Source organism: Manis javanica, chromosome 6 (assembly GCF_040802235.1).
Source record: "Manis javanica isolate MJ-LG chromosome 6, MJ_LKY, whole genome shotgun sequence".
Taxonomy (NCBI): domain Eukaryota; kingdom Metazoa; phylum Chordata; class Mammalia; order Pholidota; family Manidae; genus Manis; species Manis javanica.
Window position 1 is genome coordinate 76616933 of NC_133161.1, and position 27426 is coordinate 76644358.

The 27426-nt window shown below is 38.8% G+C and overlaps 1 protein-coding gene across 2 annotated transcripts in view; it reads right to left on the minus strand.

Moving 5' to 3' along the window:
• The window catches only part of GRM3 (glutamate metabotropic receptor 3), a 217911-nt gene that overhangs the window by 47189 nt on the left and 143296 nt on the right, over positions 1-27426 (minus strand). For both annotated transcript variants that reach the window (XM_073238900.1, XM_017669587.3), the window contains one exon: positions 26497-27352. In XM_073238900.1, the coding sequence (XP_073095001.1) occupies positions 26497-27220 (724 nt within the window). In that variant the 5' untranslated portion in view covers positions 27221-27352. The remainder of the gene's footprint in view (positions 1-26496; positions 27353-27426) is intronic.

A 27426-nucleotide genomic window follows, 5' to 3' on the forward strand; every position in this document is an offset into this window, starting at 1 on the left:
TTTCATCCTGCCTGGCCTGGCACAGTCTGAGTTGGTGTGTGTTGTGCTGAAGTACTTATTTAGTCTCCCTTTCACTCTCAGAAGTGTCTGTGCCAAACAATGCAGTCTCTATTCACCCAGCTTGTAAGGGTGTAGAAAAGCACAGCCTTTGACAAATTGCACAGTGCTTTGTGTAAAGAAAAAATGGGCCCTTGAAGGTAGGAATCGATGTCCATTTTGACATCAGTGTGTCAAAAAGTGCTTGACACTCAGTAAGCTTCCAGAAATGTTTGTTGTAAAACAGTATTAACAATGTGATGGGGCACATCACATTATGGAAATGTGTATCATGTAGATAATTTCCCCAAAATCTGCATTTGCATCTGATAGTGGAAATTTGACCACCCTTATTTCCTTTCACAAAAAGGTGGGAGGGTGTTTATTTTCTTAGTTCCAATCTTGCTTATCACAATCTGTCATGTTACATTTCGATAGGGAACATAACTCAAAATCAAACTTACCAACCAAAGGTTATCTCTTACAGGGTGTTTAAAAGATCATCAAAGCAGGCCACTGGCATCTGGATATAGCATAGAGATGCGTCATAGATCAACTTCTATACACATCTCTGCTGTCTGGTTGATCTTGTACTCATGAAGCTACTAAAGCATTTTCCTAACGTGAAGGCAAACTCCTAAAAGTATATACACGTTTTGTCCAGCAGATGGTGCATTTGCAGCAAATTGTTCTTTTTTCCATCCTCCCCCACCCCGAAGAATTAACCACCGGTTTCTGCCAGAACCTGCCATATTCAAGGTGACATATGATGCTGTTAAAATAAAATATAAAGGTTAGAGAAAGATCAGTAATAAGTCCTAAACTGAACAGAGATTTCAAGAAACCACCTTTAAAAGAGTCTGGAAATTAATAGTCTGTAATATGATGAAAGACCCCAGCTGACATCAAAGGAACCTCTTGCCTTCTTTTTAAAGAATTCTGTTTAATGCATAATTCACTGAGCCCATGAAACATTCTGGGAAACTTCTGGATGGGATATCAGCCTTTTAATTCAAAATTATGCACTCCGGGAAATGGCGGGCGCTGAAGGAGGCAAGCCTGCGAGGTAATTTGTGCTAGCGATCAAATTGCAATTACTAGGGAGATTAAAACAGGACTTTAAACAGCCTGACTCCACCCTCAGGGCTCCTTGTTGTTTGGTAAACATCGCAAGGGAGCCTGTAATTAAAAATTCCAGCCCTCTTCAGCTTTGCTGGGGTGACACCATGAAATCCCAAGGAAAAGGGAAGGAAGCTTCGTTTCAAGTAGTCTTAGAAAGGTAGCTTTCTAGCTTTGAGTGGGTGTATTTTTTCTGGTATTTTCCAACCCATTCTCCACTGGTTGTTTTTTGAAGTGTGTATTTCTCTTGTTTTTTAAGAGTCACTTGAAAGCTTTTCAAATCTGGAGACCAAATATAAAGGGAGTGAAGACAGCCATATGATTTATGATTTGAGGTGCTGACTCCGAGGCATAGTAGGCTTTATATCAAGTGTTACTGTGTACATCTTATAAAATTTTTTTACATTTTTTAATTTTATTAAGGTATCATTGATACATAATCTCATGCTCAGGTTTCACATGAGCAACATTGTTGTTACTAGATTCCCCCCTATTATCAAGTCCCCACCACATACCCCATTATAGTCTCTGTCCATCACCATAGTAAGATGCTATAGAGTCACTAGTTGTCTTCTCTGTGCTATACTGCCTTCCTCGTGACCCTTCTGTATTATGTGTGTGCACATCTTTTGATTATGCTTAGATGGTTTATAGTCTACGTTCCTCTCATGAGCTTTAAAAGGCCATCAGGTCTGGATTTTGGGTGGGGGAGCCCACGGGAGAGGGCTAGGCAAAACGATTTAGTAAAGAAGATTATCTTAGCCTTTCTCCTCCCTGTGGGGTGGAAATTCCTCCAGACCCCACAGCCATGTGCATTCCTCCAGGATCTTGCTTTCAGTAACTCTTGCTCAACTAGGGTTCTAACTGTTACAAATGTCATGTCTCTGGGAGGTCTTGAACTGCCAAGGCATTTTCCTCAATAGGGGAATGAAGGTCACATGATGCTATGTAGGAGAGGTAGCCAGAGTCCTGGCCACTGTGACATGCCCATAAGCATTCTGCCCAGCACTTGAAACTTTAACAGGGACCAAGGTGGGGTCTGGTTAACAACACATTTGTGTAGCATTATACACTTGCAGCGCTTAAGTAACACTTGATTAATGTTTGATTCAGCCAAGCCAATATATATACACTGACCCCATATGAATGGTCATTCTAATGTTAGCAATGCTTTAAAAACGAAGTCAACTAAAAATTCACCTAGTGTTACCTGAACTCTGAGGTAAATAACTGATTCAATGATGAGGCTATAGGCCTCACTTTAGAGACATTTAACTCTGTTTTCCTTGTAGGAACTTGATTCTAAGCTGATAAGGTATTTTGGATGATGCCTACGATGTGTCATTTCTAAAGACCCAGGAAGTTGGAAAAGTGTTTCCAGAGACTCTCAAAAACATGACTAATTAGTGAGTTAGGCTCTTAGAGACAGGAACTGCAGCAAACGTGATATGGACCTTTTATGTAGTTAATTTGCTTTAATGGGAGAATTGTGCACATTTAGCAGATGAGTATAGATTTTATTACTTGAAGCACAATGCAATTTATTTTTATGTTGTACTTTTAAATTAGGGAAAAAGAAGGGAAAATAATCTTGGAACTCTGAAATAACTCAAGGAGTTCTGATAATAATGAGGGGCACTGTAATTAGGCTGCATTCTCTCAACCAAATTACATCTCCAAAGGAAAATAAAGATGGAAGTATAGTGCCCTCCAAATAGACCAATTCATTCAAGATAAGGGGTATGATACTCAGTTTAGCTGTTCATTATACAGAGCAAACTTGCTTTCTATGTATAAGTAAATTAGGCTCCAAAAAGCTTTTCATAAATTCTTTTGGTCCTAAATCCACTGTGACTGAGGAAAGTTGATGTCTACAATCCCATAATTTCCACTGAATATATGAAGTGGTAAAATGGGCATATTATTCATTTCCCAAACAGACCAATTTTTACCTATCAAAAATCTGCTGGGATGGGATTACAGTTGATGTTCCCTGCAAATTCTGTGAGGAAGTTGTCAGTTATGTTCTCCTTCACAACTTTGATGTTCACTTTGATCTTGTTTATTAAGAGTCAACTGGGCTTTGAAGCCATTGAACCATCTGTGGCTTGGAACAAAGGTTTCAACAGTAATGCTTTATAGTGAGTCAGTTTTAAGTTCTTCATTGTAATTCTATTGTCTTTTTGAATTAACACAAAGTTAATGGGCATTAGAGGTAAATACCAATTCTGGAGCCACACAATCCAAAGTTTACCACCTTTTCTGAGTAGCTTCTCATCTGCAAGTGCATAGGCTTGTCCCAGGTTTTGAAACACTTTGTCATTGAGAATCAGCTGAATTCTAATGGTTAATCTCATATGTACATTGTACAATTGGTCACTTTTCTCAACACTTAAGAAAAATTATCTCACACCTCTTTTCTCTTATAATCATATATAATCTTCTTATTAGCACTCCTAACATTCTCATTACTTTTTACTTTTCAAAATGGGATAAATAGTTTTCATAATAACAGTTCAAATCTAGAGACTACAATGGTTGTGGACATGACGACCACATGCAACTGCTCATATCCTCATTTGGATGGGGTAGAGTGGGTAGAACTTTTGTTCTACATCAAAGCTTTGCTAATCTGAATAAAAATGGATAAATTTAAAATCTGTAGAGGAAATCCTACTATATAACTTCTATTATATATATATATAAATGATTGCATATCAATAAATAATGATGTATCTATTATATAAACTTTGTGTTACATAGATAGAAATCTGCCTCTGGTTTCCTAATCCATGAAATGAGCACAATGGACTGAGGAGGGGGAGGAGGAAGGGACCAGGGTGTCGGATGGATGTCAGAATTCCCAGCACTTTCTCAATTCAAAGTGACTTCACTTTTATCTGTTTTTAATATTGTATTTCTTAGTAAATAATGTTTAAGAAATAATTATGTTAATTTTTTAAAAACCTCAACAACTTTGACTAAGTGATCTTGAAGTTTCTACCTATTTTTCCAAAGGATCCACTCATGAGGGGCTCTTTGGAAACTTCTCATCTTCTTGTGTCCGATGGATGTGAGGGAGCGTCCAGGACATGGGTTAGGGCTTGGGGGATATTTGCCACGGAGACATCAGGTAGGTAGGAGAGGGTCATTCAAACTGGGAATCTCTACTCATCTATCTTAATGGTCCCCAGCTGGAGACTGAGGACATTGCAGGCAGGGAAAATCTTAAACTGAGGACACAAAAAAGCTTTGGTTCATGGAGTAGCATAATTGCTTTTAATGGTTCTTTTAGGTTGAGCTAAAAATGGTGTAAAGTTCAAAAGTTGATTATAACAGCAATCTGAAAAAAAATTGACAAGACATAAAGCTATGTTTTTCTCCAGTCTTTCAGCATATTTTCTATTGCCCTTTATTGTGAACTTTTACTCAAATGCTTATGAAGCAAATGGATGGCACCTCGTGTGCTATAAACAAAAATTTAGAGTTGAAATGAGTTGCTGTCAGTTCCCTCCCTCCTTCCCTATGTCTTATTTACCTGATGTTTCCTTTATCGTGAAATTCACACGAAAATAGGTGTTCTGGACAATTTTGTAACGAGCTCCAAACAAACAGGAGAAATGACACACTGGCCAGTGTCAATGAAAGAGCTGCCCCAGGACAAGAAACAGTATTGACTCGATGAAATTTTGATGAAGTAGGGAAAATGATCCATTGTCTTAGTGGGACTGAAAGATGAAGCAAAGATACTACTTTGTGGTGATTTTGTGAATAACAGGAATTTATGCCAATGGATATATTTATATGTGATGTGTGTGTTGTGTTGTGTTATGTGTGTAACAAATGAGTATTTTAATTAGGATTTTCTAAAAAAAAAAGTTTTTTTTAAGAAAGATTCTGTTATTTGATAGATGACACAGCTGCGACCCAGAGAGCTTGGAGAACTTGCTCAAGGCCCCAGGACTAGATAATGTCAACTTGGGGCAGACCTTTCATCTCCTGATACTCTGTTCTGTGTATTTCATTTATATCATGATACTTGGTTACATGCAAATTACAACCTTCAATTAGAGTTACTTTCAGTGACAAAGTCATTAAGCTAAGATTGGCTTTAGAAAAGAAGACATTGCCAAATTTACAGAGGGAATATTTTCAGTCGATGTAGTATGTGAGGTGGCTTCCAATTGGAGGGACCAAGCAAAACTACCTTGTCACTGAGTGAAACAGAACCAGAACATGAAATCCCTGAATGTACAGAATACATTAACATTATTTTTCTTCATAATGGAAGAGTAACTCTTCACAAACTTCTGGAAGAATGCCAGTTTTTCATTTCAATTGTATATATATATATATGTTATGTATATATATATGACATAGACATATATGTGAATGACCCACATTAATTTTGAAAAGAAAGTTTGTGCTTGCTAGGTTCCCAAATGTTAATAATGACCACAATCATATAATGGGTTTCAATATTTTCTTTCTTAAGAGTCACTGAGCAGAAGTTTCTAGCATCTTGACCTTTTGACAAGGAGTGAGACTGAGTGAACTGCTACAGGCTGGAATCTATGCAGTTTTCCCCAAAATAAAAAATCCCAAGTCATCACAAACTGAAGAGCAAGAGATCCCACCCTCAGCTGAGAAGACACTGACTTAGTAAGACAGCTTTAAAGAGTCTTACATATTAAACTTAGGCAAATATTCGTCCAATTTTAAAATGATTTATTTTTTAAACTCCTCTTGAGAGGTCTTCCTTGAGTCACTCCTGCCCTTTCTCACTCCCCAGTTGGAATCTGCATTACCTTCAACTGTTTACTAAACACAAGTTTGTTTGCAAATGATATGAAAATCAAATGATATACTGTATGTTCAAGTATATTTTTAGAATGTAAAAATACCATAAAGCACTTTAAGAAGTAAATGTGATTTTGTTTCCTAACACCTGTTGCAGACCTTACTGCATCCTGCTTCATGTTATATTTCAAGACATATGCTTGCCTTTCTCAGATTAGCAGTTGTTTGAGGGTAGTGAACACACCTTTTCCTTTGTCCCCTTTGCAGTGTCTTGACATAAGGAAGATGCTTTATTGACCTAATGCTATGATCAGTGAAACACGTAACATTTTATGATGGTCCTATTATTAATAACAAATATTACGAGCTTAGTCGTAGGCCACCTTGCTATCACTCTTATGTACAGGAAGTGCAAGAGGCCAGAAGAGCCTGAGGATTTAAGCCACAGAATTAGATGAGGTGCTTTGTGCTGCAGGGAAGACACGTTTACAGAGAGAAGAATATTGTCACCATGACATTCAGGTCTCAGTAAACATCACACTCTGATTGTTTTTTCTTTTCACTATAGATGATCAACAATGGTTTGGTAGGAAGTTTGGATGGAAAATATACAAATTTCTAAAAAAACACAGTTATTTTGGTAAATATTGTTGTCCAGTCTTGAGTCTGGAGTATAAAAATTACAACTTAATCTGAAAAGTAAATACATTTGTGCTTATTTGGTAAGGTACACTAGAGTGAATTGATTCTGGTTCTAGTTGGGTACCTTGGAGATTTTAACAGAAAGCTTACTCTTTGGAAATTAAAATGTCTTAGAATCCTCAGTATTTATAGGAGATATGTATTAGGATGTCAACATCAACAGGCCTTTTTAGGTTTATTTATTAACTTTTGTGACATGTAATCATAATTTTAAAATGTGCCCTATTCTAAACCTTCAATATTGTTCCTGTCACTTTTTTCTTAGGCTTCCTAATGGTTTGTATTTAATTCTGAGGAAAAGCTCAAATCCTTACAAGGTCCTCTAGGGCTTGGAGCCTCCAGCCCCTCTGACCTCACCTCCTCTGTCCTCTCCAGGCTCACTCCTTCCAGCCACACTGGCCTCGTTGCTTCCCACAGTGAGCAGGTTCTGTGCTCAGAGCCTCAGGCATTCCCAGGTATTCTCACCCAGGCATTCCCTTCCTGGGAATGCTCTCCCCCACATTTCCACATGCTTGCTCCCTTACCTCCTTCAGGGCTCTGCTCCTTGAGCCAATGCTCCCTTTCTCACTCCCCAGTTGGAATTTGCATTACTTCCAACTATGCTTAATAAGCACAGTTTGTTTGCAAATGATACAAAAGTCAAATGAGATGGATGACTGAATTTCAACTGTAGACTCCACCAAAAAGGAGTGGAAAGGTAGGATACCAATCTGTTTTTTTTTTTTTTTACTTCTGCTTTCTTACAGTGTCAAATTGTCACTGAAATTTCCCCTGACCAATCTATATACAGCAATAACACCCTGCCCCTGATGGACACACGTATCTGGGACTCCCTAGTCCACTTGCCCTGCTTTAGTTTTCTCCATGGCATGTATACCATGTGAATTGCTACGTATTTGCTAGCTTATTAGAGGGACATAAACTCTACTTGGGGTAGGGACTTTGCTAGCCGTCACTTCTTAATTCCTAGGCCCTAGAGCTGGGACTGATGTAGAGAAAGCCTGCAATAAATGCTGAAGGTCTACATGAAATGTACTTGGTTCTTCAAAGTCCACATCTAATCCCATTTCTTTCAGGAAGTCTTCCCAGTGTGAGTGGAATGTGGCTGACCATCCTTTTTAACTTCAAGCAGAAAGGTTCATCCTGCCAGAGACAGGAACACCTTTCTCACGTGAAAGGTAAGGAGAAAAACACCATATCTGCTGGTTGTATTTGGCTCTCAACATATCTGTCGTGTTTCTAAAATATTAGCAGATGAGTCCTGGAGTGGCTATGTGATTTGCCCCAAGTCACAGAGCCATGTGGTGGTCAATCTAGATTGGAATATGCACTCTGCTGATCCAGTGTCTCTTGCTCTCATTAGTGCCAATATTCTCTCAAGACTCTCCAATAAACATAGCCAGGCTGGTTTGCCTCCAGCCACATTTTTCTGCTTTGTTAGACAGGAGTCATTAGACTGCCTGTTACCTTGCAAGTTGAGGGGACACGTCACTGGATAATGATCAAAGGCCTTGAATGAGAACTGGATAATGACCAAAGGGCATAATCCAGGAGGGGTTCTTTTTCTTTGACCTTAGGTGAGTGAGTTCACCTCTCCCATTTTCTATTTTCTCATCTGTAAAATGATAAATAACAACATCTACTCAACATAGCTCACAGGGTTGTGGTAAAGATCTAATTATAGTGTGTTTAAAAGTATTTTGAAAGTGATAAAGTGCTAAGTGGCATATATCTCACAACCATTAGGATTTTAGGATTCTGGATTTGTGGCAATGTCTTCATTTTAGGTTCTTGACCAAGTGGATGCTCATGGTGGAGGACACAGGGGACAAGAAAATAAACTCCTTGCCTCACTGTGGCCTGAGATACAGTAAAAAGGCATAAGGCTGCACACTCACAGAGTTACATTAATTAGTTCAATCCCTGGTATAGTAGTTTGGGTTACCAAGTTTAAACTGTAGATTCCAGCAAAAAGGAGTGGAAGGCTAGGATATAAACCTCTTGTTTTCTTACTTCTGTTTTAAAATTAATTGATCTTACTTTATTTCTAAGTGTCTTTCAGTATCCTAAATATTGCTACACTGTTTTAAATAAAATTATGATACAATGCTCCAAAGAAAGGTAAAACAAAGTATACTTTCCTTTTCCACACTGTTTAGCTACTAGGTTCAAAATTCAGTAGCAAAAGAGGCTTGCAAGACAGAAGGCAGAAAAAGAACTTAATAAATTTCCAGACTGAGAAGGAGGAATTAAATGGAGAAGGGATTATCCACAGGATAAATTTGCAGGGAGAATTTAGGCAGACAAAGGCAGTGAAGGAACCATCTCTGGAAGCCGGCACTTTTGCTTTCCTTTTAGAAACATTTTACTTCTATTTTTTCTGTTTGAAATATTTCTGGAGGTGACACAGAGCTCTTAATGAATAAAAATGAGAGGATATAAATAACTACAGTATTTGAAGGCTTGCTTTTTGATGATTGAGAAATGATAATTTTTCTTTGTTTTCTACTTCGATTAAAATTGAGATAATCAAGGTTTAAGGCTTTGTTACACTATAAACATTTTAGGGACAGAAAAGATTTAAGTACCCTTGTAAGCTGGTATGATTACTGGTAGTTGGATAGCCTGTAAACCAAACTTAGTAACAGAAAAGCCCTAAAAACTTCTTTTAAAAAATGCCAATCATATTTTAAATTTTTTTAGAAAGAATATTTGATTTATAATGTGCTATAAAATAAACTAATACCACCCCTGAACAGCATGAATACAATGAGAAAAACTTCCAAATACACAGAACAGACAAACCTACAAAACTACAACCGATCCTTGAACAACATGGGTTAGAGGAGCCAACCCCTCATGCAGCTGAAAATCTGCATGTAGCTTTTGTCTCCCCAAAAACTTAATTATGAATAGCCTACTGTTGAACTGGATGCCTTACTCATACATAGTCAATTAACACATATTTTGTGTTATATGTATTATATACTACATTCTTACAATAAAATAAGCTAGAGAAAAGAAAATGTTTTTTCAAATTGTTGCAAATCTTCACAAAATTTTCCAATGTGTTTATTGAAAAAGATCTGCATAGAAGTGAACCCACGCAGTTCAACCCTGTGTTGTTCAAGTCAACTCTATTAATGGTTTTTGGAATGAAATTCTGGGAGATCATAAGACCAGCACTTTTCCCCTTTCTTTTATCAATTTACTTTTAATTAAGTATGGAGGTTTGTAATTAGAATGAGAGAATGCGGTGAGAGGGAGAAAAATGCAGTCTTAAATAGCATTTAAGACACAGTGACCTACAGCCTGATTACTTCTTATTTACCATTTACTATTGATTCTCAGAAATAAAAGTATGATATTGTGAATACTGATCTATGGCAATTTGATGCTTTCAGGGGAGAGAGTGAAGTGTATAATTGGAGGCCTTTGATATGAGTCATTCTTTATTGAAGACACCATTATGGCAATTTATGAAAGAGTTAAATTCCTTTTTAGATAATGAACATTTTGGGGCACTTGTTTATTATTACCACAACTTCACATAGTAAACTTAACCAAATGGCAATGTGACTGCACTCTTTTCCTAGGTGCAAACTTATTTTTTTCTCTTTAGGAAGCAGTAGTGGAAAATAATTTGTGATTAGGAAACATCTTGGGTTGGCTTTGGGGGGTATGTAGCTTGGCAATTTAAGAAAGTCATTTAACTCTTTTGAGCCTCAATTAAACCTATAAAATAGGGGGAGTAATATCTACTTACATGACAGGATTTCTGTGAGAATTAGTGTTGAATAAATATATAAAATGGCTATTGTCAGTCAGGTAGGAATCAATAAATACTAGTTTATTTTTCTTCTCTTTTTTCCCTTCTTTAGAGTATAACTTTATTGTTTTTAGTTAAAATTCAGTGTGAAGATGATAGGTCAGTGAACATAACGTGATTTTTGGAAAAATTTATACATTTTATATAAGGGAACTGAAAATGTGCATTTTAGATTTAATCTAAAAATCAGATTGATACTTTAATGTTTCAACCTAATTTTAGTTTCTGAACAAGCTCTGCATTTTAATACAGGTCAAACAAAAATGAAACATTAGAAAAGTTATAAACATGCTTGTGTGGAATGACCTCTTCACCCAGAAAATCTTTTCTCCTACTTTACTTCTAATAAAATCTTAGTCATATCTGGTGTTACATCTCTTAGGAAGTGTTTTCTGACCCCCACTCACTGTTGAGTTTTCCTTTTACATGCACACTATGCTACCTGTCCCTTAGGATGCCAAAGATGAACTGCTGTCTTGTGTAGAAGTTATATTCTCTTTATTGTTTTCACTATGTTGAAGCTACTTGATGGCAGAAAGAACTTACTTACTCATTTTTTTATCTTACCCGATACTAATTCACAATGAATAATAAAGATCCTCTGGAAAGTTTCATATTATTTGTAAATATCCATTATATCATCATGTGCTGTCTTCTTTGTGTGCACATGTCACCACTGTCCACATATCTCCTTCATAAAGTATTTTTTTTCTCTAGCAGCACTAGGTTCACAACAACCAGCACTAATTTATAACTAGGCTTATAACAGATAGAATTTCCAATTCTGTCTTTGCTTTACCTTGAAGAACAAACTATGTAAGAAGTTTGCTATGGTAAAACATGAAACATGTATCTAAGTCAACTGACTTAATACAGGGATAGGATGTGCAGACTTGTCTCAAAAAAGAATCTAAGTAACCTGGTCTAATGGCTCTCAAACTATTCTTCTGAACTTGGGTTCTATACATGATGAACTAATTCTACAGTTAAAATAGAAATAATGAACTTTTCTGAATTGGCTAATTAAAGGAATACATTGAATTGCCTTAACTTTAAGTTTTTATACTACATTTTAAAAACTTCTGTTGATTTCCTGCTTATCTGCTAAAAAGAGTGAATGACTGGACAAGTAGTAAGTTAATATTAATGGCTACTAGGAGACAAACATTAATAAAGCAATCACACTATCCTCATCACGATTCTTGGTTATAAAAATGAAACTGGAGGGTAGTCTTCAAAGATGGAGGCATAAGAGCCTTCTGAACTGCCTTCCTCCCACGGGCACACCGAATGAACAGCTCCACATAGAGCAATTCCCTCTGAAAGAAATCCAGAAACCACTTGAGTGACTTTTACATTGGGCAACCAAGAAAATACCCACATCAAACACGTTGGAAACTCTTGCCATAAATCCCACCCCCAACAGAGCACTATACAATCAGGAGTGAACCCCTATTTCCCGCAGCTTCTCTCAGAGGAGTAAAGGGTTTGGACCCAACATCTAGCATCTCAAATTTTAAGACTTCTACCTGAAAGAAGTATCCCAAAACAGGTCTGAAAGCCAACAGGGCTTATATCCATGAAACCCAAAAGACTTTACCAAAGAAACAAGCAGTTATTAATGTTTGAGAGCACTCACTGCAGTTTTCACCCCAGAGTTCAGAGCAAAGGGAGCAGACAAAAAATGCCCAACCCCCTATTTCTCCCTGGAAGGGGTCTAACTACATGCAGTAAGTAAATAAAATTAGAAATGAAAGAGGAAACATTACAAATGATACCACAAACATCAAAGGCTCATAAGAGACTATTATGAACAATTACATGCCAACAAATTGGACAACCTAGAAGAAATAGATAAAAGCCACCACTGGATGGCTTCAATGGCAATTTTACCAAACATTTAAAAAAGAATTAATACCAATTCTTCTCAAATACTTCCAAAAATTAGAAGAAAAGGGAACATTTCCAAACCAATTTTATGAGGCCAGCATTACCTTGATATCAAAACTAGACAAGGACCCTATAAGAAAAGAAAATTGCAGGCCAGTATCCCCAATGAACATAGGTGCAAAATTCTTCAAAAGAGTTAGCGAGAGGGCGGAGCCAGGATGGCAGCGTGAGTAGAGCAGTGGAAATCTCCTCCCAAAAACACATAGAGCTATGAAAATATACCAAAGAAAAATCTTCCTAAAATAGAGACCACAGGACACAGGACAACATCCAGACCACATCCACACCTGCAAGAACCCAGCGCCTTGCGAAGGGGGTAAGCCCGGCGGGACCCGAGCGCCCCTCCCCCCGGCTCCCGGCGGGTGGAAAGAAACCGGTGCGGTTTTTTTTTTGGCGAGTGCTTTTTGGAAGCCTTAAAGGGACGGGCCCCCGTTGCTAGGGAGGCAGGGTGGCGGGACCGGTGAGCAGGTGCCTGGGACCGGCGCCTGAGGACAAAGAATATCCCGCATTTCTCCCTGCGGGACCGGCGGGCGGGTGCCTGAGACCGGCACCTGAGGACGGAGGAAATCGTTTTTCCCCTTTTTTTTCCCCTTTTTTTTTCTCTTTTTGGCGAGCGCTTTTTGGAAGCCTTAAAGGGACAGGGACCCCGGTGCTAGGGAGGCAGGGTGGCGGGACTGGTGAGCGGGTGCCTGGGACTGGCACCTGAGGACAAAGAATATCCCACGTTTTTCCCTGCGGGACCGGGGGGCAGGTGCCTGAGACTGGCACTTGAGAAAGGAGGAAATCGCGCATTTTTCCCCTTTTTTTCTCTCTTTTTGGCGAGTGCTTTTTGGAAGCCTTAAAGGGACAGGGACCCCGGTGCTAGGGAGGCAGGGCGGCGGGACGGGTGAGCGGGTGCCTGGGACCAGTGCCTGAGGACAAAGAATATCGAGCGTTCCTTCCCTGCGGGACCGGTGGGTGGGTGCTTTTTGGAAACCTTGAAAGGACAGGGACCCTGGTGCTAGGGAGACAGGGCAGCAGGACCAGTGAGCGGGTGCCTGGGACCGGCACCTGAGGACAAAAAAAAAAAAAAAAAAAAAATCGCGTGTTTTTTCCTTTTTTTTTCCTTTCTGTTCCCTCTCTCATTGTTGCTGTTGTTGTTTCGGTTTGGAGAGTGCTTTTTGGAAGTCTTAAAGGGGCAGGACAGGTCACTTAGACCAGAGGCAGGGAATCTGGGGATCTCTGGGCACTCCAAACCCCTGGGCAGCAGGGAGCACAGAGGCCCCTTACGGAGATAAATAGCCTACCGGCCGCTCCCCCTCCAATGGGGCTCCACCATTTTGGAGGAACAGCTCCAGCCAGGCCAAGCCCACAGCAACAGCGGAGATAAACCCCAAAGCAACTGGGCAGGAAGCAGAAGCCCTGTCTGCGCACAGCTGCCCAGCACAAGCCACTAGAGGTCGCTATTCTCCCAGGAGAAGGCCACAAACCAACAAGAAGGAAAGCTCTTCCAGCGGTCACTTGTACCAGCTCTGCAAACTATCTCTATCACCATGAAAAGGCAAAACTACAGGCAGACAAAGATCACAGAGACAACACCTGAGAGGGAGACAGACCTCTCCCTGAAACTAGTCCTCCTGAAAAAGAATTCAAAATAAAAATCATGAACATGCTGACAGAGATGCAGAGAAAAATGCAAGAGCAATGGGATGAGATGCAGAGAAAAATGCAAGAGCAGTGGGATGAGATGCAGAGAAAAATGCAAGAGCAGTGGGATGAAGTCCGGAAGGAGATCACAGATGTCAGGAAGGAGATCACAGAAGTGAAACAATCCCTGGAAGGATTTATAAGCAGAATGGATAAGATGCAAGAGGCCATTGAAGGAATAGAAGCCAGAGAACAGGAACGTATAGAAGCTGACATAGAGAGAGATAAAAGGATCTCCAGGAATGAAACAACACTAAGAGAAATATGTGACCAAGACAAAAGGAATAATAATCGTATTATAGGGATACCAGAAGAGGAAGAAAGAGGAAAAGGGATAGAAAGTCTCTTTGAAGAAATAATTGCTGAAAACTTCCCCGAACTGGGGGAGGAAATAATCGAACAGACCATGGAATTACACAGAACTCCCAACAGAAAGGATCCAAGGAGGACAACACCAAGACACATAGTAATTAAAATGGCAAGGATCAAGGACAAGGAAAGAGTTTTAAAGGCAGCTAGAGAGAAAAAGGTCACCTATAAAGGAAAATCCATCAGGCTAACATCAGACTTCTCAACAGAAACCCTACAGGCCAGAAGAGAATGGCATGATATACTTAATGCAATGAAACAGAAGGGCCTTGAACCAAGGATACTGTATCCAGCACGACTATCATTTAAATATGATGGCGGGATTAAACAATTCCCAGACAAGCAAAAGCTGAGGGAATTTGCTTCCCACAAACCACCTCTACAGGGCATCCTACAGGGACTGCTCTAGATGGGAGCACCCCTAAAAAGAGCACAGAACAAAACACACAACATATGAAGAATGGAGGAGGAGGAATAAGAAGGGAGAGAAGAAAAGAATCTCCAGACAGTGTATATAACAGCTCAATAAGCGAGCTAAGTTAGGGAGTAAGATACTAAAGAAGCTAACCTTGAACCTTTGGTAACCACGAATCTAAAGCCTGCAATGGCAATAAGTACATATCTCTCAATAGTCACCCTAAATGTAAATGGACTTAATGCACCAATCAAAAGACATAGAGTAATAGAATGGATAAAAAAGCAAGACCCATCTATATGTTGCTTACAAGAAACTCACCTTAAACCCAAAGAGAAGCATAGACTAAAAGTCAAGGGATGGAAAAACATATTTCAGGCAAACAACAGTGAGAAGAAAGCAGGGGTTGCAGTACTAATATCAGACAAAATAGACTTCAAAACAAAGAAAGTAACAAGAGATAAAGAAGGATACTACATAATGATAAAGGGCTCAGTCCAACAAGAGGATATAACCATTCTAAATATATATGCACCCAATACCAGCATATGTGAAGCAAATACTAACAGAACTAAAGAGGGAAATAGACTGCAATGCATTCATTGTAGGAGACTTCAACACACCACTCCCACTCACCCCAAAGGATAGATCCACCAGGCAGAAAATAAGTAAAGACACACAGGCACTGAACAACACACTAGAACAGATGGACCTAATAGACATCTATAGAACTCTACATCCAAAAGCAACAGGATATACATTCTTCTCAAGTGCACATGGAACATTCTCCAGAATAGACCACATACTAGCTCACAAAAAGAGCCTCAGTAAATTCCAAAATATTGAAATTCTACCAACCAATTTTTCAGACCACAAAGGTATGAAAGTAGAAATAAATTCTACAAAGAAAACAAAAAGGCTCACAAACACATGGAGGCTTAACAACATGCTACTAAATAATCAATGGATCAATGAACAAATCAAAATAGAGATCAAGGAATATATAGAAACAAATGACAACAACAACACTAAGCCCCAACTTCTGTGGGATGCAGCGAAAGCAGTCTTAAGAGGAAAGTATATAGCAATCCAGGCACACTTGAAGAAGGAAGAACAATCCCAAATGAATAGTCTAACATCACAATTATTAAAACTGGAAAAAGAAGAACAAATGAGGCCTAAAGTCAGCAGAAGGAGGGACATAATAAAGATCAGAGAAGAAATAAACAAAATTGAGAAGAATAAAACAATAGCAAAAGTCAACGAAACCAAGAGCTGGTTCTTTGAGAAAATAAACAAAATAGATAAGCCTCTAGCCCAACTTATTAAGAGAAAAAGAGAGTCAACACAAATCAACATAATCAGAAATGAGAATGGAAAAATCACGACAGACTCCACAGAAATACAAAGAATTATTAAAGACTACTATGAAAACCTATATGCCAACAAGCTGGAAAACCTAGAAGAAATGGACAACTTCCTAGAAAAATACAACCTCCCAAGACTGACCAAGGAAGAAACACAAAAGTTAAAAAGAGTTAGCAAACCAAATTCAGTAGTACATTGAAAGGATCATATACCAAGATCAAGAAGGATTTATTCCTAGGATCCAAGGATGGCTCAACATCCGTGAATCCATCAATATGACATACCACATAAACGAAAGGAAGGATAAAAATCATACAATCATCTCAATACATGCCAAAAAAGCATTTGACAAAATTTAACATCTTTTCATAATAAAAACTCTCAACAAACTAGGTAAATAGTGGCCATATATGACAAGCTCACAGCTAACATCATACTCAATGGTGAAAGCTTTTACTCTAAGATCAGGAAAAAGACAAGGATTCCCACTCTTGTCACTTTTATTCAACATAGTACTGGAAGTCCTAGCCAGAGTAATTAGGCATGAAAAAGAAATAAAAGGCATCTAAGTTGGAAAGAAGTAAAACTGTCTCTATTTACAGATGCCATGATATTACATATAGAAAACCCTAAAGAATCCACCAAAAACCTATTAAAGCTAGTCAGCAAATTCAGTAAAGTTATAGAAAACAAAATCAATATACAAAAATATTTGTGTTTCTATATATTAATAATGATCTATTAGAAATAGAAATCAAGGAAACAATCCCACTTATAATAGCATAAAAAAGAATACCTAGGAATAAGTTTAACTGATGAGGTGAAAGATTTATACACTAAACACTATAAGACACAAAAGAAATTGAAGAAGATACAAATAAATGGAAAGATGTTCTATGCTCATGGATTGGGAGAATTACTACTGTTAAAATTTCCATAGTATCCAAAATGATCTACTTACTCAATGAAATCCCTGTCAAAATTCCAAATAGAAATGAAAAATAGAAAAAAATCCTAAAATTTGTATAGCACCACAAAAGACTGAATAGCTAAAGCAGTACTGAAGATGAAGAATGAAGTTGGGGGCTTCATATTCCCTGGTTTCAAACTATATCACAAAGCTATAGTAATTAAAATAGTATGGTATGGCATAAAAATAGATACATAGATCAATGAAACAGAATAGAGAAGCCAAGTATAAATCCACACATTATATATGGTCAATTAATTTATGACAAAGGAGCCAAGAATATACAATGGGGGAAAGGATAGTTTCTTTGATAAATGGAGCTGGAAAAAGTGGTCAGTCATGTGCAAAAGAATGAAACTCTATCCTTATCTTACACTGTACACAAAAACAGCTCAAAATGTATTAAAGACTTGAATGTAAGATGTGACACCATAAAACTTTAAGTAGAAAATAGGGGTTAAGCTCCCTGACCTTAGTCTTGGCAAAGATGTTTGGATTTGGCACCAAATGGAAAGGCAATAAAAAACAAAAATAAATAAGAAGGACTACAGGAAACTAAAAAGTTTCTGTACAGCAAAGGAAACTATCAACAAAATGAAAAGGTAACCTATGGAATGGGAGAAAATATTTGCAACCATCTATTTGATAAGGGGTTAATTCTAAAATACAAAAGATGAGAAAGAAACATAATGAATGGGAGAATACATTTGCAAATGAAATATCTGATAAGGGGTTAATATCTAAAATATAGATAGAACTCATACAACTCAATACCAAAAAAAACCTCCAAATAATCTGATTAAAAATTGGGCAGAGGCTTGAACGGACATTTTTCCAAGGAAGACATACAGATGGCAAACAGATACATGAAAAGATGCTCAACATCAGAAATCATTAGGTGAATGAAAATCAAAAGCATAATGAAGTATCATCTCACAACAGTCAGAATGGCTTTTATCAAAAAGACAAGAAATAGCAAGTGTTGACAAGGATGTGAAGAAAAAGGGACCCTGTGCACTGTCAGTAGGAATGTAAATTGGTGTACTCATTATAAAAAACAGTATGGAGGTTTCTCAAAAAACTAATGTTAGAACTACCAGATTATCCAGCAATCCTACTTCTGGGGATATTCAAAAGAAATGAAAACAGGATATTGAAAAGATACCTACATTCCCATGTTCACTGAACCATTATTCACAGTAGCCAAGACATGGAAACAACCTAATTGTCCATCAAGAGGTGGATAAAGAAGGTGTGGTACATATGTACTTATTTACAATGGAATATTATTCAACTATGAGAAAGAAGGAAATCCTGTCTTTTGTGACAACATGAACGGACCTTGGGGGCATTAGGCTAAAGGAATTAAGACATAGAAAGACAAATACTGTATGTTATCTTTGATATGTGGAATCTAAAAAAGCTAAACTCATAGATACAGACTAGAATGGTACTTACCAGGCCCTGCGGGGCAGGGGATATGAGACGTTGGTCAAAGATTACAAACTTCTAGTTATAAGATGAATAATATCTGGGGATCTAATGTATGGCATGGTGATTATAGTTAGTAATACTGTAAAGTAGTTAAGTACTACTTTTTAATTAAGTAATACTTGAAAGTAGTTAAAGTAGATTTTAAATGTTCATACCACAAAAAAGTAATGGTAATTATGTGATGAGATGGAGGTGTTAGCCCAAGTGGTAGTTACCATTTTGCAATATATAACTTTATCAAATCAACAGTGTATACCTTATACTTACACAATGTTATGTATCAATTATATCTCAATAAAGCTGGAAAAAAATTTTTTAATAAAAAAATGAGGAAAAATATTAATGGCCAGTCTTAGAACATTTACTTATTCTTGGGTCAGTGGCTAATTATACTTTGTCCAGCAGCTCAGTTTTGTATTTGAGACATTATTTTGCAAATTTAATATATGGTCGACTCTGTGCTAAGTGAAATTGTTTATAGTTTTATGATGGAATTAAATCTTTGAATATTCTGAAATGCTATTTACTACTGCAACTTCTAGGGACTCTACCACTTTATCAAATTCTAATTTTTCATAGACAATGGAATGAACCCATTAACTATCATAGTTTTGGAAAGAACCAGACACAAATGGAGTGTCTAGGGATTTGGAGAAAACATGTGAAGGGTTACTATGCAGTCTTTCCCAGTGATGTCACATATAGTGACTAAAGATATTGTGGATACTTGTTAAATGTTTAAATTAAGAGGGAGGGGAGAATAGTGACCGGTGGCTGATTTCTTTGGCCATCCTCCTCAATGCCTGCTCCTGAGGACATTTGTAATCTTTAGAAGCTGTGCTCACTGCTCAGGCATTTTGAGAATCTGCAAGGTTCCTAGGAAGGTTTATCAAACCCTGCTCTGGGAAGGATCTCCCATAATCTGCTTGCTTAGACAACAATCTCATCTTTTAAAATTTGTTACCGAACAGTCTTCTGTGTCAGTTTATGATTGCTATCCTGGTCAGGAATTTTTTTCTGAATCCACTGAAAATACTTACTTTCTCTATTTTGGCTTTCCAGTGTCCAGTTGAAGATGACTAGTAGCACAAAGGTATATGGAAGTAGAAAAACATTGTTTCCAATCACTAGTGATTAGAAACCTTAAGAAGACTAGGTTATTGTGAGATAATACTAGGTATCCCAAAGGTCAGGAATGAAGGATTAACTTATTTTTAAACTATATATTAGTTACAATTGTAAAAAATACTCAGAATATTTTCTTCAATCTCCAGACACCTTTGTAAATGATGTTCCTGTAAATATCCCAAGGTGTCCAAAAAGCCTGAAAAAGTGTAGGCAGTAGCATATTTACTGTGCTTTTTTTCTGATAGGCAAGGTGGTAGAATGCATCTCTTTCATACTTCACTGAGGATGATTACTTTTTTAGAGAGGATAACTCTTCCAATGAGTGAAGATAAATCAAGGATCATAAAATAATAGAAATAACAATAACAACCATACGATAATAATTACAGTAAGTAGCAACCACAGCAGAAAGCTCAGGCCAAAGTGGAAAATTAGGTTTTCTACAAGCTCCTGTTCTCCACTGTGTGACCTTAAAATGAGAATAATTTCTCAAGCTTTTAAGACACACAAAGCACAGATGCACAGTGCATAAACAAATAAGTAACCACATTAGTGGTGTCCTTTGGGGGCTTAAATCTTATTCTTGTGACCCCAGGAAGTTGACCATAGAGAAAAAGGAAGAAAGAAGGACAGGATATTTATCTCTACGTTTTGGAAATGCTTTTGATCAGCAGAGCTGGAACAAGTTTCTGCACTTTTGTGGGAAATACAAATGTTCCAGGGGAGGAAGGAAGATCAAGAGAAGTTTGCTCTTTCAGGGACTTCAAAGCCCATTCATCTAAAGATGTGGCCATTACCATTTTGGCTTCCTCGCTGTGCCTTGGATGGCCCTTTACTTTTCAAGAGGAGATCTTTGCTGGGTTGCAGCCAGCTCAAACATATTCCTTAGAGTGCAGTGTCCCAGAAAACATACCCTTCCTGGCCTTTGCTCTGTGCTTCCAGTCCCAACTGGGAGCAATCTTTGCAGCTCCTGGGAGAGTCAGACGCAGAGGTGAGTGGGACAGTGAGGATGGACTACCGTTTTCTTCCTCTGCCCTGCTTCCAGGGGTGGAGGATTGTAAACAGAAGAACAAGCCTGGGCCATCTCCACAGGGCTCCAGGCCTCTGATCTCAGTAGGTTAGTCTGTCTCTTTGGTGGCACCAGGAGATGAGTATGCCAAAAAAGAAAAAATGAGGCAGAGAAAAAAGAAAATCAACCAACCATACGAATAAACACCAACAAATCCCTGTTAAGGCCTTTGTGCTACTATCCAGCGCTACCATGACCGCCATCCCAGCAGCAGCAGGGAGACGTCCTCATCACTTGCAGGTCGAGTTCTGGGAGTAAGGTCTGTTAAGTGAGTGTAGATTCTGGGGGCAAGTATCTTCTGGGGATAATTTTCCAATCTCAAACAAAAACTGAAACCAAAGGAGAACACACAACCTAGGGCAAGACCCTAACATTGCAGCCCCATAATCTTGCTTCTACTGATGCTGGCAGAAGCTCCTTGAAACAGGGCCTCCATCTATCATGCTTGCTGTTCAGGGTCCCCTAGTCCTAATGTAAAGTCCAGACATACCTGTAGAATGAATGACCAAAGCAGGATCTTGATGGTTTGCTCTGTCACCTATTTACCGTGTGACCTTGGATAAACTGCCTATTGAGTCAAGCTATCAATTTCTCCATTCTCAAACGTTTGAGCTCACCCCCTGCGAATCACAGGGAAATGTTAGGGATGTTCTTCCCAAGACAGTGCCTACTTGGCCCTGCATGAGTCTTGGAGCACCTCTGGCAGTATGCTCAGTAAGTGGGGGCTCTTTCTTTTTTCTTTTGAATTGCGTGTACTCTGGTTACCACGTCACCCTGACAGTTGAGTTCCCTTTTATGTGCTTCAGTAAGTGAATATAATAATGCTGACATCCTGAATTTCCACCTTTGTGAAGTGAGGAGTAGGGGCAAATTCATCTTTGAGGAAAGCTTTTTGTAATTCTATGATTTTATACTATTCCACTTTCTGGAACTGGTCTCAGAATAAAAAGGGAGAGAGATTGCATTGTATTGTGAACACAGAAAATGACAGTTAGATTGCATTTCTTTAAATGTTTCACTGCCCTCTGTCTTATGTTTTTAACTGTCTTGAGTAGTTTAAGCTTTCTTTTTACATGGTAAGCACATGGAATTTTATTCAGAGTAATTTTGAAAAGTCACGTAAATATTTATTTTAGAATTCTGGGAGTCATGTAAATATTTATTTTAGAATTCTGGATGATGTGGCTCTTTCAGATGGAAAAATTTTACTAACAAAATAATGCTCTGCAACTTTAAAAAATTGGAATCTATAGCTCAGCTTTCAAAGTTTGGGTGTTTTAGAACCACCTTAGTTTCAACTAATTGAGAAAGTGGCTCTGGAACATTTAAGACATATTTCTAACCTACTGATTGACTGTCTTCCATTCCTTCAATAACCATGCCATTAATACTCAGTATGTGTCAGAAACTCTATTAGGTGTTTGGGATCAAAGTCCTCAACTTCCCAGGGTTCTTGTGTCCATACAAAAGCAGCAGTGGATCTGGTGACCTGGATTTTAGTCTTGGTCCCTGGCTCTAACTGGATTATGACCTTGGGCAAATCACCCCCCATTTTGGGGCTTCATCTATAAGAAAGTGATGGATAAGAGATCCAGTGCTAATGATACTTGGTTTTAGATTTATCTCACATACAATAATAGAACATAACTAAAGGACAGTGCTTGGGTAAAAAAGTTTGAATAGGAAGAGATTTTGCAGAACGATACTTTGTTGAAGATTCTTCTAAACAGTGAGCTCTCTTGGCATAGGATTTAACCACTACTTCTATAGACTCCTCTCATATTCAAACTTCATATTCAGAAGCCAGTCTAGACTTGTATACCTTTCATTCTTGAAATTCATTTGTTAATGGACAAAATATACACATTAAATTGTCACAAAAAGGATCATATTATAAATCTATTGATTGTTTTTCTCATTCTTTATTCCTTCACTAAACATTTATATACACCCCCTCCGTACCAGATGCTGTGCTGAGTACTGGAAATCAGAGATGTCACATGCTCTTGGCCTTGAAAATGCTCACAGTTTACTAATGGAGATAGAGAATGAAATACGAGTTTGGATATTCATGATCCACAAATGTTGGCAGAGCACCTAGTGTGCTTGGGCTGCATCGGTGAACAAAATTGATAGTGATTTCTATTTTCAGGGAGCTTATATTTGAGTGTGCAGTTTAAACATTAAAAAATAAGCATTAAAACAATGAATGATGTGATATGAGAAAAAGAGAAAAAAATCATGGTATAAAAAAAGTAGAGCAGGTTAAAGGGACATGGGGGCACCTGTGGTGGGGGCTGGGAGCAGTGCACTGCAATTGTATAAAGGAGAACCAGGCCATTTTTACTGAGTAACTAGCATTTAAGTAATGGCTTGGAGGACGTAAGGGAATTAATGTGCCATAGGGGTGTCTTGTGGAAGGGCATTACGGGCAGAAAGGACTGGCATTGAAAATGCCCTGAGTCTGGAAACAAGGGTGGCTGGAGTGGAGTGAGAAAGAGAGAGTAACAGATGATGACAGAAGGGCTGTGAGGCATGGGGAGGAGGCAAATCGGGGAGGGCCCTGTAGGACATTGTAAGGATTTGACTTTAATTGTGAGTGAAATGGGAACTCTCTCAGAGGTTGTGAGCAGAGGAGTGACTTGTCCTGACCTGCATTTTAAAAGGACATCGTGGCTGTCTACAGAGAATGGGTTGTGGAGGCTGGGTAGGAGGTGGGCAAGAGTAAATCAGGAGGCTATTGCAGAAATGTAGGCTAGAGATGGTGGTTGGGCCAGGGTGGTAGCAGTAAGTGAAGGTGTTAGATACGGCAGATGGGGGCAGCATGAGGGTATTCCAGGTGGAGGAAATAGTGCATGTACATTTCATGTCCAAAGGGTACAAAGGCAAAAATAAAGGCATGACATAATTGCAAAATAGCAAGTATTTTTAATGGAAGGAAGGGCAATTGTAAGGTGTATGGCAGGAAAGAAGTCTATAGAGGTAATTAGTGGTTAAATCCTATGCCAAGGGAACTCAGAGCTCACTATTTAGAAAAATTTCAACATAGTATCATTCCGCAAAATCTCCTCATATTCAAACTGGGTTAACTTCAAGGACTCATGTTGGCCAGTTCTGGAACTAGTTAGCAGGACTGTACCAAGGAACCAAGGAATATTTTAGTTTCTGTGGTTCAAATTCTCAGAAGGCTTAGTTCCTCAACCTGTAGAGCTCTTAGGGAACTGGCTACAATTATCCTTTGTCAGGAGAATCTTGGAGTAAATGCAATGAGTATAAGCAGATGGCCAGAAGTGGAGTTCTTCAACCCAACTGAGCAAAGATTGTTTTGTGTTGGCTAAGTGTTTACTATTGTGATTAGTCCATTCAAGTTAAAGAAACAGAGATACTACATCAGAAAAAAATGTAAAACAAATCTGCTTTTCAATAGCTAACTAGATTAGCCTGACTTTTTAAATGTACATATTTAGCTTATTTAGCATCTATCCTCTCCCAGTAAGGCATTTTCTTGTCTAGTTCTCACTGCTAAGCATATTTACCTGGTAGCTGATCTAAATTCTCACTCTTTTCAGAGATGGGGAATGACTGGTAACGTCAACCAAACTGGGAAGGCGAAAATAGCACTTTGTAGCCAAGTCTGCACAATGAAATTGTGGAATCAAAGCCAGTATTTGAACAAGGAAGACAAAAAGAAGATAATTTGTGTTAGTTATCCAAATAACAGCCTTATTTCTTCACTTCTCTTTGCCATTTAAGACTCAGTTAGTGAAATGAAGGGAAATATTTTGGTTACGTAAAACACCTTGCAAGGGCTCTCTGAAATCTAAGTGTTCCCTTTATATTAGTGGTTAATGAGTGGAAATATTTGTATATTTGCATGCTGAGGAGTAAGGAATGAACCAAAATAACAAAATACTAATATGTGGTGAATTAAGAGAAAGCATAAGGGGGACGATGCTTATCTTATTCATTAAAAAGTAGCTGGGAGTTCATTTATATTTAGAGTAAAGATACTTTTTTTTGCTGACTCTATAGTTCAATCTTATTTTCTGGAGACGTCATTGGGAACTGACATGGCAATTTCAAGGTCAATGCTGATTTGCTATTATTTATATATATTTTTTGTTATTTTTGCATGGAATACACATGTAGGAATACAGGGCACAGAAAAGGTTGCATCTTTACCACTGATAGTAGTCATTCTAATGGTAAGAGAGGGTATCCACCAGGTGACAAGGAAGGAATACTGACATAACTGACTTCCACTACTTTTGGTTGCCTCTAGGAGAATAAAGAAAAAATGTGCAAAAATGCAGGTTGGTGATTTTTGTGCTTATTTTCAAGGCTGGTTTAGGGGCAGAATTCTGAAACAGGAGCCAATGGTCATGGGGTCCTTTTTCAATACTACCAGTGATTTTTAAGGCCATTTTGACTTCTGACTGATCATCTGTAAGGGAGATGTGAGAACTGTCACTTGCTCCAATGATAGTATGATTTGAACATACAAACTTCCATGTCTGGGATGATAAATCAATTGAAACAGGCTATGCAGACTAGAATGATGCCTTAGTGGCATGAAAGATTAATACTGCTATAATTATTAATAGTAATTTAGGCAAAAAAAAGGCTCTTTTATCACTGTAAAGTTTTGGCATCAAAATATTTTGTACCCAATATTCTTTATTGCTTACTACATTGTAATTTGAGATAAAGGTAAATTCTCCAGGACCAGTACCTAATTCCCTATCACTTGTACCACCTTAGTACAGAGTGCAAACCTAAAGATTTTGTTTTTTATATGTTAGTAATGCATTGAATACAATGCTACATTTAGAAATATTTAGTCCATATTTAGAAACAAATGAAAAGACAAAGTCACAGTGAATACACCTTTGCATGTTCCCTAGTGTCAGACAACTTTCATCAGTCTTTCAATTTCTTTATGCTCAGGCTCCCAGAGAAAGTTTCATTGCATAACGTAATATAAGAAAATCTACCACTCCTAATGCCACAATAGAAATGTTTCTATACAGTGGAAAATATTAACTCAAATGCCTGAAAATCACCATGGTCTGACTATCTTTCCTTTTTTCCTTCTAATTAGCCTCTGGGAAAACAGTGACTTTTTTCTTTCACCCACTGTAAAAGTTATGAGATTCTTTTGCTCAAATTACCCACAAGAAAAGCTTAGAAGTTCATGTTCCTTAGAGAGTTGCCAGCTCTGCTAAAGAAGATTAAATGCCCATATCACACGTATCATATCCCACAGCTAACAACAAGAAAGAGAGCAAATGTAGCATAGCCCACACGTAGGCAGCTACTGCAGATCAGCCCAACCTAGGGGGTTTTTCAATTTCATGTAGTATACAAGCTAACATATCCACTCAAAAATAAGGAAGACCATCAAAGGGTCATCATATTGCCTCTTGGAATATTTGTTGAGCAGTCTGAACCCATTGTGTGGATCTGAAACAAAGATTCCTGGGTGGAGGGCAGAGGAATTTGATTCCTGTTTGATTTCACCTATCTGCACCGTGTAAAATGATTAAAGGCTCTGTGCTTACCTGTGAAGTTGATTTTCAGCAAATAATCCTTGTACAGCTTCTTCCCATCCAGGATCTTCATAGCATCGCAAAGCTTGGTGGTGTTGGGACAGAGGGTGCGCTGCATTTTGTGCAAGGCATGGGCCATGGCGTACACCGCGTTCACCACAAACATGATCTTGGATTCTTGTTCGTAGTTGCTGCTGTCGATGGCCAGGTGCTTGTCGCAAGCACGCCTGTGGTTCCGCTTGTTTTGGAGGCTGCACTGGAACTTCTGCTCCCAGAAGTCCTGGAACCAGGGGTTGCGGTGGTTATTGGAGGGGTTGAGGCTCTGGAAGTAGTGGTCAAATTGGCGGACGGGTTGCGAGGCCAGCTCCAGTGTGATGGCGCCGTCGGCCACGTGCTCGCTGCCCTTGGCGATGCTCTCTTGCGCGCCCCAGCCGTCGCTGGCCACCCAGGTGAAGGAGGCGTTGGCGCGGCTGGCTGCGCTGATGAGCTCGCGCGAGTCGTCCCCACGCATGAAGAGCACCACCACGCGCGCGTTGGGCTTCTGCAGCAGCTCGCGGATCACGCTGTCGTAGGATTTGCGGATGTTGGAGCGACCCACCTTCTCAGCCGTGGCGATGCAGATGTTGCGCAGGCGCGCTTCCTGCTCGAAGGCCTCGATCCCTGTCTCCCCATAGTCTCCCTCGGATGCCACAGTGGACACGTAGGTCCAGTTGAAGAACCGCAAGATCTCGGCCATGGCTTTGGCCTGGTAGAAGTCGGGGGGCACCGTCCTGGCAAAGTAATCATAGCGTGACTTGTCGCTGAGTTTGGCGCTGGTGGATGCGTAGCTTATCTGAGGGATCTGGAAGAGCCTTAGCAGGTTTGCCACCTGGGGACGGAGGAAGGTTAGTACCTGCTTTAGAAACCTGGAGGTAAATGGGCACGAAAAATGAGTAATACCAG